We start from the raw sequence: 21,799 nt of genomic DNA, 5'->3' as shown, positions 1-21,799 counted from the left end.
CTTTAACCAAGCTTTTATTGCTATCCATGTCACTGCTGTGCAGATTTACCTTTTTTATTCTGGTGACGATTATTACCAAAACAGAAAATCCTTCATTGGGGACAACTGTCAAAGAGAGAACCTCCTGTTTGGCGTCAAAGATGGGAAGGGAACAGAAATCTCTCTAACAGGACACAGACAGGGAAACAAATTTTAACCATCACTTAATCAATGAATGACTGAGAAAATTAAAAAAATAATTGGGGTATATAAACCCTTTAGGTGAGCTTAATAAACTTTGCAGCTCCAACACAGATCTGCATCAGTAATAAGTCAGAACATGAAACAGATTATTTAAACTGATAGGTGTGACATGGTTTCTAGTTCAGCTAAGGCTTACCTCCAGAACCGTCAACAAATGTTACATGTATACTTACTTGTGTCTACAAATGCACAATAAGGAACATCTGGTCTGTCATCAATGGACTCCTTCATTAGAGCTTCAGCAATGAATTGTGAAAAGTTCTTTAAATCTGTTAGATTTTCACATCCTGAACAGATCTTAACATATAAAGTTCCTAGTTTAACCCAGTCACTGGTGACTTTACAATGCTGGAAAGAAAAAAAAATATAAAAAAACCAAACTAAGTTTCTACTAAAAGAAGAATTTCAAAGGGCTATTATAGGACTTTATGATAAGTTGTTGAACGGACAGAACAAAAATATTTAAAGTGGTTGTAAAGGCTCACTTTTTTTACCTTCTTGCATTCTATGCATGAAGGTAAAAAAACTTGTGTGCAGCAGTGCCCCCAGCCTCCTGAATACTTACCTGAGCCCCATCGCAATCCAGTGATGTGCTTGACTGCCTTGGCTGTCCCAAGTCATTGGCGGAGACAGAAAGCGGGAGCCATTGGCCAAACCACGGCTGTGTGTGTGAATGGATACATGGAGCAGTGGTTCGGGAACATGCCTGCACGGGTGCCCCCATAGCAAGCTGCTTGCTATGGGGACACCAACAGAAATGGAGCCAGGAGTGCTGGCTCTGGCAAGACCACTGCACGTTTATTTTACAAAAAAAAAAAAAAAAAAAAAAAAAAAGAATCTTTAGTATTACTTTTTAGATTACACTCACCCTAAGCAGTGTACATCCATGTAAAAAAAAAAAAAAATTGTATATATATATATATATATATATATATATATATATATATATATATATATATATATATATATATATAACCATTTGCAGAGCTATTCATCCTGTGTCACTGCTATGTAGATTCATGCTCCCTACACTGGCAGTGAATATCATCAAGAAATGAAGGTGGTACAAAACTGTACAGTTGTCACCAACTGTGAATAATGGCAAAATTGAATGTTATTTGACCATTTTCAATCTAGGTCAGATGTTTTTCATTCAAAAGACCAGCTCCAATACCCACGGTATAACAGACTAACTCCCTTTGGTGTGGTCCCTTTAAGACCTGGAGCATGGGAGGTATTATCAAGTTCCTATATAAAGCAGCGTATGTTCTCTGTGGGTGTGACTTGGTAAAGGAGGCCAAGCCTCCGAAACGTGTCGTCATAGCATCCCTGTCAGCTTCGCCTCTCCTAGTTCTCTCCCATGTCATCGGATCTTCCCACAGTGTGTGGCGCCGTTCATGCGCACTAGACCATGAACAGCGTCCTGTTGGAGCTGGGAATTTCAGCTTATAGCTAGCTTGCCTGTTATACACCCAGTGCCCAGATCTTACAGTGGCGATCCAGGAGTAGTGGCTGAGGATACTTTAACGCTGAACCATTTCTACTAAATGTGAGTGGAAGGATTGATATTTTAATTCAGCTTTTTAATAAAAGGTATTACTCTAGGGCATTTGTAAACTCTTTCTTCCTTTCTCCCCTGCTGATTAGAACACGTGTACCCATTTAAAGATTTCCCCCTTTCATTTTAGGTGACAGCTCAACATCTTGGATTTTCTTAATTTTCAATCCTGGCAATTGAAGATAGATTCAGGTACTGGCAGGGGCATTTATCACTACTGTTCAAAATATTTTATTTCTAATGCACCTTTCAGAAAAAAAAAAATGATGTCCCATAAAACTGTGATCTTATGCCAGAATAAGCCTGAGACACTCTCCTCCTCCTGGATAGTCATGACCCTAACTAGCCATTTCATCACAATACAGCTGGATTCAACAGCAAGTTACTATCTAATAGCTTTCCATCCTACAAAAAGCTCAGGCGTCCATTCCTGAAGACATGCAGATCGCCCTTGCTTATTATGGTACAGCTATGCTTTCCCTGTGAGCCCACAGTAAACAAAGATAATTTGCAATAATATACCTCAATCTCACTCATTGCCGCCTCCAAGTCATGTGCCAAACTCTTCTTTGGAAGATGCGCCTCAATCCTTGAGCAAAAACATTGTCCATAAACAAACAGTAACAAAATAACAGTGAACGTAACACAAGAAATGCATTTTACTTGTAATAATCTCAGCTTTATGTTCTTTAAAGTGGAACTTTCAATTTGCCTGTTCAGGGAAATAAAAAGGTTCTTTTAATAGTCCACACCCTTCTTACAGATTCTTACCTTCCATGCTTTACACCAATTCCCTAATCACCTGAGAGTACCCAGGATAGGAAGCCCTGTGTCAGTTTATTTATGGCAAATGATTTTCTCCCTGCCTCCATGTGACTATGCTCTGTCTTATTGGAAGCTCAGACTACAAACACTGAATTGTGTGAACAGGGAGAAAAAAGTTCTATATTCCTCCATACCTGAAAGAATCAATTATCTTCAAAAGCTGCTACAAATGAATTGAGCAGAACAGGGAGTGTGGCAATAAAGCTGAGCACCAGATATGATCTTAAATTGCATATTCCATTTGTCCAGCTTGGACCAAAGTCCATATACATGCTTCATATCTGAGGGGCCACTGTGGAAACAATAACTGTACTAGGGGGGCGCATGCGCAAGTATGCCCAAGATGATCGCTGTCTGAGCTAGCTCCGTTCACCCTGGGCACTTAACCTCCTCCCCCCACGGCTAGAAGGCATCCATAACGTCCCCGCTGGTCCTTGTTGGTGTGTACGGGGGAGCGAACCGTGACCATGGCCCCTCCGGACAGGTCCAAGCCAAAGCAACAGGCTGACCCTAAGCCACAGCACCGGCTCCCAGCCAAGATGGCATTAGCTCCCCCTGTAGAGGAGACCACAAAGCATTCACTGGGGGACTTGGAAGACTCAACAGACAGCTCTTTGCAGTTCCCCTCTGTCCTACAGCTACCTCGTTGTGACCAGGACACAGTTCTCTTGGGTAAGATCCGGGGGATTGTTCGAGAGGAACTTGGCAAGATTTCTCACAGACCATCAGCTGATTTGGATGGACATGAAGGTGATCTAGAAAGCCTACAGGCTGAGTTACATTCCCTCAAAAATCATCTGGAAGAGGCTGAAAATAGAGCTCATCGCAGTAATATTTGTATCAGAGGCGTAGCTGAGACTATTACAGACCTCCATGGCTCAGTGTTATCCCTACTGCTAGAGCCGATTTCTGTTGTCCCAGTGGAACGTTTGGAGATAGACAGGGTGCATAGAGCCTTGGGCCGCAGACCACCTGAGGGTCCTCCTCCGGACATCATATTGAAATTTCACTATTACAAAATGAAAGAACGGGTGATGCGAGTGGCTAGAGAAACAAAAGGCCCTTTCTTTTCAGAGTCACCCCTATCATATTTACTCAGACCTCTCTCAAACTACAATCTTGAAGAGGAGATCTATGAAACCCTATCTTTAAATCCTTCAGGACAATCATATTAGTTATCGCTAAGCAATGGCCCGCCTTCATTCTCAGTCTTTCCAACTGGTGGGGACGGGCTGACCTGAATGACCTTTCGCAGTTGGTTTGTTTTTTTTTTTGCCATCCCTTTGGCTTCTTTTTGGTGTTTACCTATTGGATTGGCCTTTCCCTTTGGTTTTGTGAAGGGGTTCAGGTCTTTTCCTGCACCAGTACCTTGCTGATCCCATGTGACGTTCCTTAGGGGGGTTTCTCTGCCCCTCTCACCTCTCTGAAGCTGGAATGTCATTGTTGTGAGCTTATAATGTTTTATTTTTATCTCCTGTGCCAGTCATTTCAGGGTTATTGCCCTCTAATAGGACGGTTCGGTTTAATGTTGTATTTTGTTCATTCAATCCTAAGGATCCTAGAGTTGATGGCCGCATTGAGCCCAATTGGGTATGCTGTCGGTCGACTCTTGGCCTCACGAATGTATTTGCGTTCTCCGCTTGGCAACTCGTTTGGTTCCCCGTCTTGGTCTCACCATGATCCTATTCGAACGCACTGTTCAGTGCCATCTCAACGTCCAAAGGCTCTCCCCTGTTGTCTTAATGATTCCCTCCTCTCCTTTTCCTTTGTAGTTGATGATGTTCAGATTCATTCATTTGAATACTTTCGGAATAATCTGGGTCCGGTTTCCTCTTCAGTTACGGCTATTAGAGGCCATATCATACAATTGGCCTCCAGGCGGTGTAGGAAACGGGACCACCATAGACAAGTTCTAGAACAAGAGCTTGAGCAGGTCATGCTACTTTTTAAGCGGTCTCCAACAGCTGAGCTCCGACGGAAAGTAGATCGCCTTCGTACAGATCTTAACCTATGTTTGACCGACGAGACTGAGTGTCAATTGCACTGGTCTCGTCAGACATTTTATGCAAATGGCAACAAAATAGGGACTATGCTAGCTAAAAAGTTATGATCGTTCGCTCCTCGGCAGCATCACTATACTTTGAAAACTAGAAAATGTCTGAGAACCTCTAACCCAATGCATATAGTTGACGAGTTTTCCCATCGTCTTTCAAAACTTTATGCCGGTTTAAAAGATGCCCCAACAGACGCCACTGACACGTTCCCTTGAGAGACTCCTCTACCCCATATTAGGGATGTTCAAAAGGGACATGTTAGGTGCTGATATCATGCAAGATGAACTTAGACAATTAATTCGTTGAAAGTGCACAAGCATGCTGGCCCTGATGATCTCACAGCTCTCTTTTATAAGATATTTAGATATAGTAGTCTGTGTTTTGACTCAAGTATTCAACCAGCTTAAACACGACGATCAATTGACTTTGGAAATGCTGAAGGCCCAGATAGCGATGATTCCTAAACCGAGGAAAGATCAGCAATCCTGGTTGAATTACCGCCCTATTTCTTTGTTGAATGTGAAAATTCTGACTAAAACCCTAACCACTAGACTGAACGCGTTAATCCCTACCTTAATCAATAAAGATCAAGTAGGTTTTGTGACTCGGCGCCAAGCGGCTGACAACGTCTGGCGCTCTGTCTTAATTAGTCACTTCGCACGAATGCACTCCCGAGATCTTATGTTTTTGTCATTGGACATGTCCAAAGCCTTTAACACTCTTTCTTGGACTTATTTGCAGATGGCCTTGCAGAGTTAGGGCGTGGCAGAAGATTTTCTTCAATGGATTTATAGACTTTATAGTATTCAGTCAGCCACAGTCCGCTATAATGGAGTTGATATCAAATAACGAGGCGGTACGTCAGGGTTGTCCCTTCTCCTCCCCTGTTTATTATGGCCTTATAACCCCTAGCCGTTCGTATTAGGCTTCATTCAGACATTTCTGGTCTTGAGTTGGCGGAGTTACACCACAATGTTGCGCATTTTGTGGACGATATCTTGGTGTATCTTTCTTCCCCACGTTTCTCTCCCTAACCTCCTGTCGCTTCTTACTCGCTTTGCTTAAATCTCGGATTTACACGTAAATCCTACTAAGTTGGTGGCTATGAATATTTCACTTCCTCAATCAACTTTGGCGCATCTTCAATCCCAGTTTCCGTTCCAGTTGACTTCCGCTCTTCCCTATTTGGGAGTTAGACTTTCATCCTTTTATGATTCGTTGTACCAGGCAAACATTCCTCCCTTACTTTCTCAGTTAACGAAGTTGATCTCTTCTTGGCAATCCGTGACCTTATCTTGGTTCGGTAGGGCTCATGAGATTAAAATGACCTGCCTTCCCAAGTTGCTTTACCCTTTCCAAGTGCTTCCTATTCGGGTTCCGCCTAATATACTCCGTATTCTACAATGCCAAATTCTGCAGTTTGTTTGGGCTTCGAGACGTCCCCAATTGTCTAGACATTTGCTTCATTGATCACGCATTCGAGCTGGTCTTGGTCTCCCAAACGTTCATCACTATTATATTGCGGCCCAAGTCACTCCCCTCATTCAACTGTTTTCTGATAGAGATTTACCCTTGTGGGCTTTGATAGATAACTTGGACATGCATCCTCTCTTGCCTTCTGCTCTGCCCTGGTTTCCTCCGTCTTCACGGCCTAAACCACTAAACCCAGTCCTGGCTCACTCCTTGAAAATTTGGGATTCGTGTAAGTATTCCGCAGGCCTACTTTTCCCACACCTAACTCTTCTTCAATTATTCAACAGTCTGCTTTTTCCCCCAGGAGATACTAATAAGATGGCCTTTTGATAGTGGACAACCCATGGTTTTACGACTATTCACTCGCTGCTCACGGGTCGGTGTTTGCGTACATTCGCGCAGCTTCAAGAAAGCCATGACATTCCTCCCTCGGAGATATTTCCATACTTGCAAATACGTCATTTTTTCGAACCCTTGGTTCGTAAACAGGATTCCCCTAGAACCCTATTAAGTTTCTAAGGCGTCGGCTTCCACTAAAGGTGCCCTCCCTCGTGTCTATTTACCGATCCGGAACCATATGGCTGAACCTTTACCTACTTCTAGTGTACAGTGGAGTGAGAAGCTTCAGGCGTAAATTTCTGCCACGGATTGGGTGCCCATGTGGCAAGCGGTTTCTCGATGCTCTCGCAATATACTGGCCCTAGAGAATTCCTATAAGGTGATTTCGAGATGGTATTTCACCCCATCTCATTTAGCTAAATTTATACTGGGTCATGACTCTAGGGGGTTTATTTACTAAAGCTGGAGAGTCCAAAATCAGACTCCCTTCTGCATAGAAACCAATCAGCTTCTAACCTCAGCTTGTTCAATGAAGCTTTGGCAATGAAACCTGGAAGCTGATTGGTTTCTATGCAGAAGTGAGTCTGATTTTGGACTCTCCAGCTTTAGTAAATAAACCCCTAGATGTTTTCGTGGATGTTCTTTAGAAGGTACGATGCTCCATATTTGGTGGACCTGTCCAGTGACTCGCCGATTATGGACAAGGGTTTATAATCTTATATATTAAGTTACATTTATTAATCTCAAAAAATACCCTACTGAAGCTTTACTTTTTAGGCCACACCGTGGCCTACCTCGTAAACTGTGATTGCTTGCAGTTTAAACTATTGCTACTTTACAATTTGAGGAGGTCAGATCTAGGATCCAAGGCGTCTTTATTAATGAAAAATTGAAAGCGGTGTTGGAGGACAATCATGATAGGTTCCTTTCAGTCTGGTGACCTTGGGTGGACTATCACTTGGTTTCATGTTTCACCATGAAACTCACTAATATGTTGGGATTTGCCCTTCCAATCCCCCTCTATGGGGGGTAGCGTTTTCTAGCTCTCCTCAAAGGCGAACTTCTTTTCTCTTGCTGGTCTATTTCTTTTCTCTTCCTGCACTTTCTTTTCTTTCAGCCTCTTCCAGAGTTGGGGAGTCTATCACTCCTGACCCCCTAAGCTCTCCCTAGACTTCCTCTTACTTTTTCCTCATCTCTCCTTCCACATGGTTTATTTAGTGAAGACTTATTGGTTGTCATCTGTTGTAGATACCTGATAGTCCTATGATTCTCTGGAAAATACTTTCTCAGGATAGCAAGGCTCTCTGCGCTTTTGTTGTTTCTGTTGAATGTTTCCTATGTAATTCAATAGCACGATTGTAGGCTTCACAGTCTTCTGCCTTATGGTGTACCATCAAGGCCCCTGCGTGGACCTTATATTTGTATTTGCTGGTGCTATTTTGTATCATACAAGTTGTTTTGGTTTGTATGTGTTTTTCTTCATGTTTAATAAAACTTTTTGGTACCAGAAAATAACTACTAGTCAGCACTACTAAAGGGGTTGCTGTAACCCTCCGGGTTCTGTGGTGAGCATCTGCCCTATTGCAAATTGAACATGGGGATGGGAGGTACTTGTTCGGTACCACTGACATTCACAGACCGTTTGGTAATTGTTTTGATGAATACAAGTTCTCTGGACGAGGTGAAGAACAGGGGCAGTGTAAATGTGCAATTAAAATCTTACCTGGAGTTTAGCTTTAACCGCTTGCCAACCACATAACTTACATATACAGTGGCAGAACAGCTTTTCTGCGCTGGATTACATACCTAGGCCCGCGCCTGCTGACCTGGCTGTGCTGTGATTTGTTACAGCACAAGCCGATCAGCAGGTCCCGGCAAATGATTGACCGCCAGTCCTGCTGATCAGCTCAGTGATTCATGGACAGAGCTCTTTGATGGTAAACATTACAGAGAACTGTATAGTGACAGGCGATCTTGTTATTTCATCCCTTGCTTAGCAGGAAAAAAAAAACAAGATGCCTTAGTAAAATCAGCACACAGTACCTACATCAAACACTTCCTAGGCACACCGTTAACCCTTTAGTCCCAGATGTTACCCCTTCCTACCCAGTGTCATTAGTACAGTGTCTGTGCATATTATTAGCACTGATGACTGTATTAGCGTCACTGGTGATGTCAGTTTGCCCGTCGCACACAATCCCGATATAAGTTGATGATTGCTGTCATTATTAGTATAAAATAAATGAAAATTCCAGTATATAAACAGTAGATTCTACAACTTTCATGCAGACCAATTAATATACACTTATTGGGATTTTTTTTTTTTTTTTACCAAAGATATGTAGCAGAATACATTTGGCCTAAATTTATGAATAAATGTGATTTTTTTTATTGGATATGTTTTATAGCAAAAAAGGTTTTTTTGTCATTGGTTTATATAATAAAACAATAAAAACCCCAGTGCTGATCAAATACCACCCAAAAAAAAAGCTCTATTTGTGTGAAAATAAATTTACATACATATCAAATGGTTACAGTGTTGCGCAATTTGGGGGAAAAAATGGTCTGGTCATGAAGGGGGGTAAATCTCAGGGAGGGCAAGTGGTTAAAAAGTAAGTTCACCTTTTTACAAAACAATGAAAGGATGCACTAATACCCTACATCCCTCCAGTACCCACTGCACTTACATGCACTTCCCTAGGGCTTCCAGGATAGATCAGAGTGATGGTCATTGGTCACATGCTAGCACATGACCACTTTGACCTATCGGAATCCCTCTGATATGTCCCAGAGAGAAAGATAGTTTTTACTTACAGTAATGATTTAAAATGCCAACGTGAACTTCATCCAAAATTAACAAACTAACTTCCCAGCTTGGTAATGGCTTAAAAGTAGAGAAGAACCAAGGAGCAAAACTAGCCTTGGGAAGGTGGGATATACACAAGTATTAATGGACAGCTAAGGAGGCCTTAAAAGAGAAGTATGGTCTTACAAGAAAAAAAAAACACATTTCTACGACACCTAGGTGAATGCAGCATTGATCAGATTTGTCCCTTGCTGGCTCTGCAGTGAGAACTGAGTGATCAAACACCACTGATGGCTCACTTCTCCCCCTCCACTCTGAGCAGAGAGCCATAACTGTCAGTCTCCAGCTCTTTGCTCTGCTCCTTCTGCACTCACTGAAGTGCTGGGCTGTGGAGGAGCAAGAGCGGGAGGCTCAGGGTCTCAGCAGATCGCGGAGACGCTGAGCCAGGTGCTGGTCCAGGCTACTGGGTGGAACTGTAGTTGGGATCTTTTCAAAGCCTGGACTGGCTCTGACGTCAGCCGACAGAGGGCTTTACCCGCTGTTGGCTGAAAACGGGTCACAGGAGTGCAGACTGAACTGGACTCCTGTGATCCTTAGAACAGCCAAAAAAGCTTTGACTACACTTCTTTAAGTAAACATAGCCTGGTCTTAACAGACAGCCCAAAGCAACAATATTGCTGAAGAACAAGCACCCAGTGGAGCATGTGCCAACCTTAAAATGGATTCCTGTGGAGCCTGTTAGGACCTAGGAAGAAAGGACGTCAAATTATCTTCATTAGGCCCTGTAGTATTGTAAAGGCCAACAAGACGCACCACAGGACACAGTGGAGTATGTACAGTAGGTGTCTGACACACCCAATGAGTGGGAGATGTGAAGATTCTTCAGGTGACTTGCTCTGCAAGAAAATCAGATTTCTATGGATGTGCACTAGCACAGGGGATTAGATAATCCTTTCTTTAACAAAAGCATTGCTTTCAAATTTTATTTCTGAATTAGTTTTTTTTTTTTTATTTTCCTACGTTTAAAGTTTGCCTACATGACAGAGATACAGCAACTGACACCCTTTGTAGAGATGAAAAAACTAGTAAATACCAAAGAAAACAATGCTGTATGTTTCCCTGAAGCTTAAACCTTTGCTATTGAATTGAGTATTTTACTCAGACAAATGTTACAACACAGACATACTGTATGTTTAGTGTGCTTGCCAACAAATATTTACAAAAGCGTATGCTCAGCAAAATTGTAACCAATCACTCACTTAGATTTCACAGATAGCAGAATGTTAATAGCAACTCTTTGGTTGGGGAGCTGGTTCACTGTTGCTAGTATACGGTTGATTTCTGGCAATGTAGGTGTCATTCCAGCATTAAGACACTGTAGAGAAATAGAGAAAAAAAACAAATCTAGTAATAATTTCTGACATGAAATGACACAAGAAGTGAAAAAAATATATTGTGTAAAATGTGAAAGAGAAAATTCACATTGAATAGAAAAATAGAATGTTTTCTTTAGGACCTATACTTAGCATAATTGTAACACTGGAAATATTTTAGCATTATTGTAACATTGGAAATATTTTATCCTTCTGTGTTTACAATTTCTGCCAGATCCCACTGTGATTGAGGCTCATATTAAATGAGCCACATATAAGCCTGCTGCCATAACAAACAAAAGAAGCTAACACAAACTACACTGGCTATCTCCACATGCCTACACACCTGGTAATATTTTCTTCAGGAAGCGCACAGGAATCCAAGAAAGCAAATACCATCCAGCTTTATAGGCTGTGAGCTTGGTCCTTCCTTATCCTTGTGATGACTTTTGGACTGTTTATTAAGAAAAATTATATTATCCCAAATTGGGAATCCTAGCTGACTGTCAGGGGTTAACATCCTAGGGTGAATTCCAGTGACTCTCTAGGAAGTTACAGAAAACAATGGAGTGAAAGAAAATTGGTCTAAGATACAATGAGACTAAAACACCACTATTTGAATGTCTGCAGGTGAGCAAACACAAAGTACCAAAGTGACAATGGTGAGACCAAATCCTTATTGTTTGATTTCTCCAAAAAAAACCTTGGAAAGTGTGTGATTACTAAACAAAACCTCTAAACTGTCACAATCGGCTATTATAGCCTGAGGTCAAAATCCAGTCCATTCTGTTTACCCTAATTCTCACACAATAGTGCAAGTAACTAGAAGTTCTCTCTGTCACATATCCTTGAACCATGCATTAAACATAAGGTGAAAGTTAGGTCATTTAAAATATAAAGCTTGGTATATACCAATGGAAACATTATCAGAAAGTATATTACCAACACTTTTCCATCAAAGGAAAATCTATTCGATAAGGTTGGGTATTGCATCCCACTCAACTTAAGTTTGAAGTGATAAAATAGATGGTTTGTGAATTGGGTAATTTCTATATTTCCAAAGGAAATCAGCTTTCCAATATAGTTCATATATCAGAAAAATGAGAAACCAAATGTATTCACATCTTTCTATGGTCCTTATCCAAGAGTTAGTAGGGAAATCATTTATACCTGAATAGGACCCATATATTTGATCCATAAAGACATACTGTTTATATCAAAGGGTGAGTCATCATTAAGACCACCATTTCATTTGTAATACCTGACTGTCCCCAGTGGACAGGTTAGGAACATCTATAGGTACGCAAACTTCTCAACCGTCCAATCAACAAGCCTCTTGGGAGGTCCTTCGGAACAAAGGACTTGCATGGTATAAAATGCCAAACACTTCAAACTGAAGACAATCTTCTAAAATCTTCTATGAACTTCAACTTAAAATCTTCTAACAACTTCTAAAAACTTCAAAACTTAAAACTTCTGAACTTCTAAACTACTTCTGATCTACCCTGTTACTACCACTATATACTGCACTATACTCACTTGCCACCTGTGGCCATTTTGCTGAGAACTTCCAGCTGCCATTTTGAAGGAAAAGATTTTCGCCAGAGACGCTGATGCTCATTTAAATTCTGGTGCCTGACTGCCCAGAAACATTTCTTTTCCAATTGCATCCCACTGGGAGGCCTCAAAATTGAGAATCTGGGAGTGGTTAAACTGTGCCAAAATATTGTAATTTTCTTTTATATTTCAAACTTTCTAAGATTTAGAACATTTTTTTGTGTGGTTAGGAAAGTATTAAAGGTCCTCCGAATTATTATTTACTATAACTTTTTGATTATTGGTATTGAGGTTATATACTGCATACAAACTAATTTGTAATGTTGTTGTGGTGCTAATCATCAGAGATACTTTATTATCTCCCTATGGCCGCGGGATATGATAAATAATATCTGACGCACTATAGGTTGCAACTAACCTCCCAAAATTTTGTTTTTCCTTTATTTGATAATCATATCTTGTATGATACTGTAAAAAGACTAGCGTATTACATCTTTGATTGTGTGTACGAGTATATTCATCACCAGTATTTTGCGTTTGTATTAATATATATATATAAATATTTGTACATAAATAAATTTATCAAAAAAGCTAATTTTGTGTATATGGTACGAAATCATATTGGTGAAAGAACTCAAGGTATATTATTAAGTGGTGATCAAATTATTAAGGTGTCCAAATTATTGGTTCCTTAAATATTTGCTGTATTTTAACAGCTGGAGGCACTGCAATATTTTGTTTAAAGGGAGAGGACACCGCCCTACGTATTTAGAATAAATTATTACATAAACCACCACATCCTGCATCTCACTATTGATTACCAACACTGTCAATAAAAGCAATGGGCCAATAGTAAGGCAGATTAGATATGAAGGGAAGGTTAGCCACCAAGAAAGCTGGCTGACATTTGACAAATGAGACCACAATGGATTTGGTGAGACCTCGGATGCTCAACAGGTAATCCAATTAGGTGTGCAGGCAACTGGAAGTAGCTGCTATTCCTACATACATTTCAGCTTCTTATACCTTTTATAACCTCAGGTTTGCTTTAAACTTGCATAACACATCAGTTGGTTATGGTAAATTTTGACACGCGCCATATGCATGAGGCATTCATTCATAAATTCATCACCATTATGATAAACTGTACACTACCACAAATCAATATTTGAAAAACAATGATGCTTATAGTCATCAGTGTAGTTGGTACACGATAAGGCAGAGGGCTTATGTGCTGGTCTGCTTTGGGGTATAATATACTCAGCTTGAAATCGTGGGCACTAGAGTAGGCAGTGTTTGCTTTTATGGGCTCCATAAGCAACAGTTTGATAGAATACTGGCCCCTTTTAACAGGAATGTCAGGCATGCTAGTAACCCACTTGGGGCATGAATTCTTGGAAGTTTCTGAGGAGTCATGTTGTTGTACTGTAGTTGGGATTTCTACAGCTATGAGAAAGCACGTTTTTGAACACTTATGGACTGTATACAGTTGTAAGAAAAAACATTTCTGAACACTTATGAATTTCTTAAGCTTCTTCACATGCTCTAATCATCTATGCCAGTGGCTCCCAATGCAGACAGCAGAAAGATCCAGGGGGCAGTAAAGGAAAAGAGAGAGACAAGGGGCATCATAACCAAAGAAACAAAAAACTCTTTATGCAAGTGACAACACTTATAGAACACTGTGTTTACATATAATAAAATTAACAAAGTTACATGTAAAAACACTGTTTTATTTTGTGGTCTGGACTGGAAATGCTGCCAGCCTGGTCTACAAGGGTCAAGGCTCTAGGTTTCTAAGTGTTACGAATTATCTTTGGTCTTCTACTGTAAATTCACACAACATTAATTTACTATACACATACACTTGTTTTAGATTTACTGTAGACCTAACAAACACAGAGCTGCCTGTTTGTATGTGAGTATGTATTAAGCAGTAAGGATGTGGCCAACTGAACAGATGCTTTTAACCAAGATTATTGTGGTCCCATATAATGCTTCTGCATACGACTAATTTACTAAAAAAAAAAAACTGAATTAGTCTCCCAGTGAGCCAAAGCTCTCCATGTCTGAAGCCTTAATGCCGTCCTACAACATTATAACCCCTCCATCATGATTGAACATGGGAATGAGGTTTTAGTATTGGCGCGTCAGTTTTTCTTAAACAGCTGTGTTCTAGCAGGGCTGTGGAGCACTGAAGTAGTTTGAAAGTGCTAAATGACAGGATGGTTATTACATTATATTTTAAACTGTAGAAATCTGGAAAATGTATATTCAGTTCTCAAAATTACGCAGTAACCCAGTAGAATACATAGTATTCTGAAGTTTGTTGATATACAAATACTTACATGTTCTCGTTCTATGTGTTACAAGAAAACAGCATTAATATTTATAAAAGAAGAGGAAACCTTTTGTAAAGGACAATAAAATACCTCTCTACTAATAATACATGGTTACCATAACAAAACGTTAAAAGGCAGCTAGGATTGTAAACACAGAGCCTACGAAAAGTAGAACTTTAATATGTGTCTATACTATTTCAAAGCTAGGAATACACGGTCTCACCCTGCTCTGCACATGCTCAGTTGCTCTCTATTTTTCGGTACTCCCAAAAATACAGAGGCCAATCTGCTGACAGCCTAGACATATTTACTGCTTCTCAGGGGCTCTGGGCTGCAGTAAAATGGCAACCTCCAGCAAGAACAAACAGGAATAATGCTGTAAGCAATTTACAGCACACACCTATTTTGGTAGCATAATTATTAATGTGGAATATATGTTCCTAACTAAAACACATATCAAATTGTTATTGGTAAAGTCCTGCTGTGATACATAAAAAAATGCATTGCAGTTTCATGAGTTATTGCATAATCCTGCCTTCAAAACAAAGTTCATGAATATCTTACCTTGCTAAAGATACCCATTAAACTGGGTACCACTACCTGTACACGATTAGACGCAACATGCTCAAACACCTTGATGATGTTTTCTACTGAAGGCTGAAATTAAAATGAGAGTTTCAATCTCTCACAAAAATATGTCAAGACACAAATTAAGCACATTAATGTGGCATATGCATCAGCTCTGTTTAGCTACATTTACATGTCACATTTAAGGCCCCATTCACATGAGCAGAAGAATGGGACAGTATAAATCTGCGTGTTGGCATCGCTTTGATTTTTGTTGCATCAAGAGCTTTAGGGCATGTCATGTTCTCTAGGCATTGCTGCAATCTACCACCTTGAGTTCATCTGCAATGCTTCCAAGTCACATGTTGAAAGAATTAAAAAAAAAATGAATAGGTCTGTTTTGAAGCATTTACAGTGCTCATTTTCCCTTTTTTAACATGACAAAATGTATGTAAACTGCACCTTGAACATGGGTTATCGTTATAGCAGAGTTAACCCATGTTTGTTATTTTGCTGCATCTCTTAGCCCATGTGAAAGAGGCCTTGCCTTACCATTGTTGAAGTGTTACTAAACCCACAACATTAAAATCAGTCTGTCTATGCAGTAAAGCCTGCTTGTTAAACTCACTGTGGAACCTAAAGGGGTTAATTCTCCACACTGTGCAAAAATGATCCTGCCTTCTCTAATCCTCCCCTTCTTCCACAGCCCCCAATCCATCTGATAGAACAAAGCCTTGGGGGCAAGCTGCACATGCTCATTTTGCTGTGTTTTGATAGTTTTTTTTCTAGGGAGAGTGCATATGATCAGCACAGGGCAAATCAGCACTGTCCAGACAGAAGTTCAGAGGTGTGACGGAGGGTAGGCAGGACAGAACACACAAGGCAGATGGCAAACACTTAAAGCTTTATTAAAACAGACAGACAACAGTCACTCAATGGGAAGTAGTGCAGAGAGAGAGCCCAAAATACTTTGTAATCCAGCCCCGGGGGGCAAAGTTAAAGTCTCTACAGCAGTTTGTAATCCAACAGGGAGGTAGGAGGCAGTTCATAAACAGTTTGGATAACACAGGGGAAGCATACACTCACGCAGAGCTGATGTGGTAGTCTCAGGCAGAGCTGATGTGGTAGTCTCAGGCAGAGCTGATGTGGTAGTCTCAGGCAGAGCTGATGTGGTAGTCTCAGGCAGAGCTGATGTGGTAGTCTCAGGCAGAGCTGATGTGAAAGTCTCAGGCAGAGCTGATGTGAAAGTCTCAGGCAGAGATGATGTGAAAGTCTCAGGCAGAGATGATGTGAAAGTCTCAGGCAGAGATGATGTGAAAGTCTCAGGCAGAGATGATGTGAAAGTCTCAGGCAGAGCTGGCAGAGTCTCAGGCAGAGCTGGCAGAGTCTCAGGCAGAGCTGGCAGAGTCTCAGGCAGAGCTGGCAGAGTCTCAGGCAGAGCTGGCAGAGTCTCAGGCAGAGCTGGCAGAGTCTCAGGCAGAGCTGGCAGAGTCTCAGGCAGAGCTGGCAGAGTCTCAGGCAGAGCTGGCAGAGTCTCAGGCAGAGCTGGCAGAGTCTCAGGCAGAGCTGATGTGGCTTCTGGGGTCCCCCTTACTCCAATGGGGCTCAGGCAGAGTCTGGACACTAGAGTCCTGCCACAGCTGGGATCCCTCAGTGGCTGCATAGCAGAATGGATGGTCGGGAGAGACCAGCACACACCTCTTAAACCCCAGGGTAGGACGAGAGGTGGAGGGGGGTCATTAGCAGGATGCCAATGGAGGGGATGCCTTGATTGAGTTTGTGGACATTTGGATGAAGGACAGGTGCATCCTCCACAGGGAGGGTGGTCACTTTGTTAGGGCATAACACTTCCAGATCCAAAGTGGGGGTAGGACACTTAACAGTTCTCATCAAATAGAAGGCTAAAAGGGTGGGAGAAGAACGCTTTTTATTAAAGTTCTCTTCAAATAAAAGCAATGCTAAATACAGTTTGGGGGGAACAAACATCTTCTCAGAGAATCTCCAGTCTTCACAGAGGAAGATTCGGAACAGCGGGTTTATCAGGAAAGTTTTTGCCGTCTTAGGGGCTCTAAAGGACCCAAGGTTGGCAATAGCACTGGTAACAGTAAAAGGCCATTCCTCTAGTTACAAAGTGGTGCACAACGCATCAATAAGAGCAGAAACTGTCTCTTAATTTAGTAGTTATAGCAGACCAATTTCTCAGAGGCAAGTTCATCAGGTAAGTAATCAAGTTACTCAGAATCAGATATCGTCTAAGCTCAGTTCAGAGGCTGCATGCAGGTCAAATATCAAAATCTGCATGGCACAGAAACATGCTTGCCAGAGTTGTTGAATAACTTTTTGCCGTAAAGTCATGCAGGACTGTAGTAAAGATCTGAGAGAGTAGAAGAGGCGGCCACATCTAAGAAAGCTATGGAAGACTCCAAAGATGGAAAATAGACTATAGGATCAGAGGGCTGCAAATGATGGCCACATCAATGGGTGCACTGCAAAAGCCGAAAGCATAGTGTGAGCTGGCAGTAGCCAATACAGCAGCACTGCAAGTGCCCCCACTCAGGTACTCCTGAAACCCAAAAAGCTGGTAGCTTGTGAGAGTCAGTTGACCAAAGTCACTGTAGGTGCGCAGCAGAGACAGACTAAAGACTGGAGTTCCACGTGGTCCTTTACCAAGCAGCAGTGGGAAGATGCTTCTTCATTCAATGGGGAGGAAAGAGTCCAAAATACATGCTGGCAACACTTCACTTAGCAGATGATATCAGCATTCAGTTCCAGTGTCAACCTATTCAAAGGAGCTGGGGGAAAGCAGGCATTTTAAAAGTGTCCAGCGATTCAAGCAAATGATACAGATCCTAATTATTCAGAAGGCATGCTGGTGGTAGGAGGGGTTATTCTGGGCTGGCCTACAGCTTCATGTAGGTGGAAATATAATTCAGAGTGAATGACTTTCTGTGTCCCTCAATTACAAGACAGGAATTTGTTTTTGCAGATCCACTATTGTATGATGCAGGATGAAAAAATAATTTTGACTTACTGGTCAATTCCGTATCTTGGAGAACAGTACAGGAGACATGAAGAGTATTCATACACCTTGGGTTATAAGCGCACGCCTTCAGACGACTGGACGCTGGCAAAGTTTAAGATGACACACCTCCTTCGTGCTTCCCCTACAATCCTACCCCAACCTCTGTGAGTCCTCACTTTTGTTGCAAATAATAGAATGCAAATCAAGGAATGGAAGGGAGGGTGTCTTGCGCTGTACTGCCATATACAGAATTTACAGACAAATCAAAAATTCCTCTTATCTTGATATTAAAAGGAACATTTAAAAATAAAAAAAAAATAAACCAGTTATACTTACCTGCTCAGAGAACAGGCACGACAAATGAGCTCACAAATTTGCCTAGGTTCCCTACAGGACACAGCAGACAGCTCCAAAACTCATTTGTCAGAAGTAAAGGCCACAAGAAATGCTACCCTAAAAAGGTAAGATCCGCCAAAGGAGTTTTCCTCACAGATTCAAAAGACGACTTTTGGAGGACTGAAACCATCAAAGGGAGGTTCCATGGCATTATTGGCACCCAACGGGGCAGCGCGATCGACCTCATGAACAATGGCCTTCATCAAGCAGTAAGAGGGTAAAGGACTACGGAATAAAAGGACCAAGTCCGAGACCTGTTCTTTTAGGGCAGTTAAGGCCAATTTATGACTCATAGAACAATGTCGCTGGTGTAATTTTGTCTGCTCACACCAACTGTAATACACCTTTCAGGTATGATGGTATACTGTACAAAAAGTGACCTATCTCGTCTTAAAAAGCGTGGGAATCACTGATTCCAAGACACCCCTTTCCCTGGGCCTCAACAGCCATGCTTTAAAATCAGTGACTGTGAAGTAGGGTGATAAATGGGTCCTCTTGACAGAAGGCCTGGATGATCTGGAAAAGGACAGGACAGTTCAGCTACCATGTGAAGAATGTCCGAGAACAAAGCCTCTCGGTCAATATGGGTCCCCACCTCCCACTCCCTTTCATTACATCCTATGAGCATAAATGTTCAAAATGGGAACATGGACAAGACCATATCTCCATACACAATTCCTGGTACATGTTCTGGTGCTCTGAGCAAGCTTCCTCCAGCTGGGCTTGTTTCAGTTGTATTATTGTATTGTTGTTATATTGTAGTTGCATACACTGCGAGCCAGGGTATGCCTAGATGGCTCTGTTTTGTATTTTTCCATATACAACTCAATACATAGTTTAGATTAGTCACCAGATGCTCCACTGCCAACGCTAGAGGATTTGCACTCTGAAGCTTGTAGGCCCTTTACAAAATAATCTGGAGTGGGTGACTGGGTACAAAGAGAAGACACATTTATTAACCACTTGAGCACCTGAGGATTTACCCCCCCTTAATGAGTCCTTTTTTTCCACACAAATAGAGCTTTCTTTTGGTGGTATTTTATCACCTGTGCGCTTTTTATTTTTTGCGCTATAAACAAAAAAACCACAAAACTTTTGAAAAAAAACCAATATTTTCTACTTTCAGCTATAAAAAAATATATCGTAAACTCAAAGTTAGTCATAAATTTAAGCCAAAATGTATTCTGCTACATGTTTTTGGGAAAAAAATCCCAATAAGTGTATATTGATTGCTTTGTGTGAAAGTTATAGCGTCTACAAACTATGGTATAGATCAGTGGTTCTCAACCTTTCTAATGCCGCGACCCCTTAATACAGTTCCTCATGTTGTGGTGACCCCCAACCATAAAATTATTTTCGTTGCTACTTCATAACTGTAATTTTGCAGTGGGAGGAATAGTGCCCCATCATTGGTATCAGTGGGAGGAATAGTGCCCCATCACTGATGTCAGTGGGAGGAATAGTGCCCCATCGTGGGCGTCAGTGGGGGGAGGAATAGTGCCCCATCGTGGGCGTCAGTGGGGGGAGGAATAGTGCCCCATCGTGGGCGTCAGTGGGGGGAGGAATAGTGCCCCATCGTGGGCGTCAGTGGGGGGAGGAATAGTGCCCCATCGTGGGCGTCAGTGGGGGGAGGAATAGTGCCCCATCGTGGGCGTCAGTGGGGGGAGGAATAGTGCCCCATCGTGGGCGTCAGTGGGGGGAGGAATAGTGCCCCATCGTGGGCGTCAGTGGGGGGAGGAATAGTGCCCCATCGTGGGCGTCAGTGGGGGGAGGAATAGTGCCCCATCGTGGGCGTCAGTGGGGGGAGGAATAGTGCCCCATCGTGGGCGTCAGTGGGGGGAGGAATAGTGCCCCATCGTGGGCGTCAGTGGGGGGAGGAATAGTGCCCCATCGTGGGCGTCAGTGGGGGGAGGAATAGTGCCCCATCGTGGGCGTCAGTGGGGGGAGGAATAGTGCCCCATCGTGGGCGTCAGTGGGGGGAGGAATAGTGCCCCATCGTGGGCGTCAGTGGGGGGAGGAATAGTGCCCCATCGTGGGCGTCAGTGGGGGGAGGAATAGTGCCCCATCGTGGGCGTCAGTGGGGGGAGGAATAGTGCCCCATCGTGGGCGTCAGTGGGGGGAGGAATAGTGCCCCATCGTGGGCGTCAGTGGGGGGAGGAATAGTGCCCCATCGTGGGCGTCAGTGGGGGGAGGAATAGTGCCCCATCGTGGGCGTCAGTGGGGGGAGGAATAGTGCCCCATCGTGGGCGTCAGTGGGGGGAGGAATAGTGCCCCATCGTGGGCGTCAGTGGGGGGAGGAATAGTGCCCCATCGTGGGCGTCAGTGGGGGGAGGAATAGTGCCCCATCGTGGGCGTCAGTGGGGGGAGGAATAGTGCCCCATCGTGGGCGTCAGTGGGGGGAGGAATAGTGCCCCATCGTGGGCGTCAGTGGGGGGAGGAATAGTGCCCCATCGTGGGCGTCAGTGGGGGGAGGAATAGTGCCCCATCGTGGGCGTCAGTGGGGGGAGGAATAGAGCCCCATCGTGGGCGTCAGTGGGGGGAGGAATAGTGCCCCATCGTGGGCGTCAGTGGGGGGAGGAATAGTGCCCCATCGTGGGCGTCAGTGGGGGGAGGAATAGTGCCCCATCGTGGGCGTCAGTGGGGGGAGGAATAGTGCCCCATCGTGGGCGTCAGTGGGGGGAGGAATAGTGCCCCATCGTGGGCGTCAGTGGGGGGAGGAATAGTGCCCCATCGTGGGCGTCAGTGGGGGGAGGAATAGTGCCCCATCGTGGGCGTCAGTGGGGGGAGGAATAGTGCCCCATCGTGGGCGTCAGTGGGGGGAGGAATAGTGCCCCATCGTGGGCGTCAGTGGGGGGAGGAATAGTGCCCCATCGTGGGCGTCAGTGGGGGGAGGAATAGTGCCCCATCGTGGGCGTCAGTGGGGGGAGGAATAGTGCCCCATCGTGGGCGTCAGTGGGGCGAGGAATAGTGCCCCATCGTGGGCGTCAGTGGGGCGAGGAATAGTGCCCCATCGTGGGCGTCAGTGGGGCGAGGAATAGTGCCCCATCGTGGGCGTCAGTGGGGCGAGGAATAGTGCCCCATCGTGGGCGTCAGTGGGGGGAGGAATAGTGCCCCATCGTGGGCGTCAGTGGGGGGAGGAATAGTGCCCCATCGTGGGCGTCAGTGGGGGGAGGAATAGTGCCCCATCGTGGGCGTCAGTGGGGGGAGGAATAGTGCCCCATCGTGGGCGTCAGTGGGGGGAGGA

The 21,799-nt window shown here is 43.3% G+C and overlaps 1 protein-coding gene across 1 annotated transcript in view; it reads right to left on the bottom strand.

Annotated features, from left to right (window-relative positions):
* Positions 1 to 21,799, bottom strand: part of TOPAZ1 (testis and ovary specific TOPAZ 1) — a 184,693-nt gene that overhangs the window by 82,834 nt on the left and 80,060 nt on the right. The window contains exons 6-9 of the mRNA XM_089691165.1: positions 15,135 to 15,227; positions 10,558 to 10,673; positions 2,324 to 2,390; positions 417 to 591 (exon numbers count right to left, since the gene is read on the bottom strand). Of these exons, the coding sequence (XP_089547291.1) occupies positions 417 to 591; positions 2,324 to 2,390; positions 10,558 to 10,673; positions 15,135 to 15,227 (451 nt within the window). The remainder of the gene's footprint in view (positions 1 to 416; positions 592 to 2,323; positions 2,391 to 10,557; positions 10,674 to 15,134; positions 15,228 to 21,799) is intronic.

Source organism: Staurois parvus, unplaced genomic scaffold (genome assembly GCF_062004578.1).
Source record: "Staurois parvus isolate SC_StPar_1 unplaced genomic scaffold, SC_StPar_1.0 ptg000021l, whole genome shotgun sequence".
Lineage (NCBI taxonomy): Eukaryota > Metazoa > Chordata > Amphibia > Anura > Ranidae > Staurois > Staurois parvus.
Note: the sequence above shows the minus strand (reverse complement) of the source record. Positions and strands in the feature narration are given on the sequence as shown.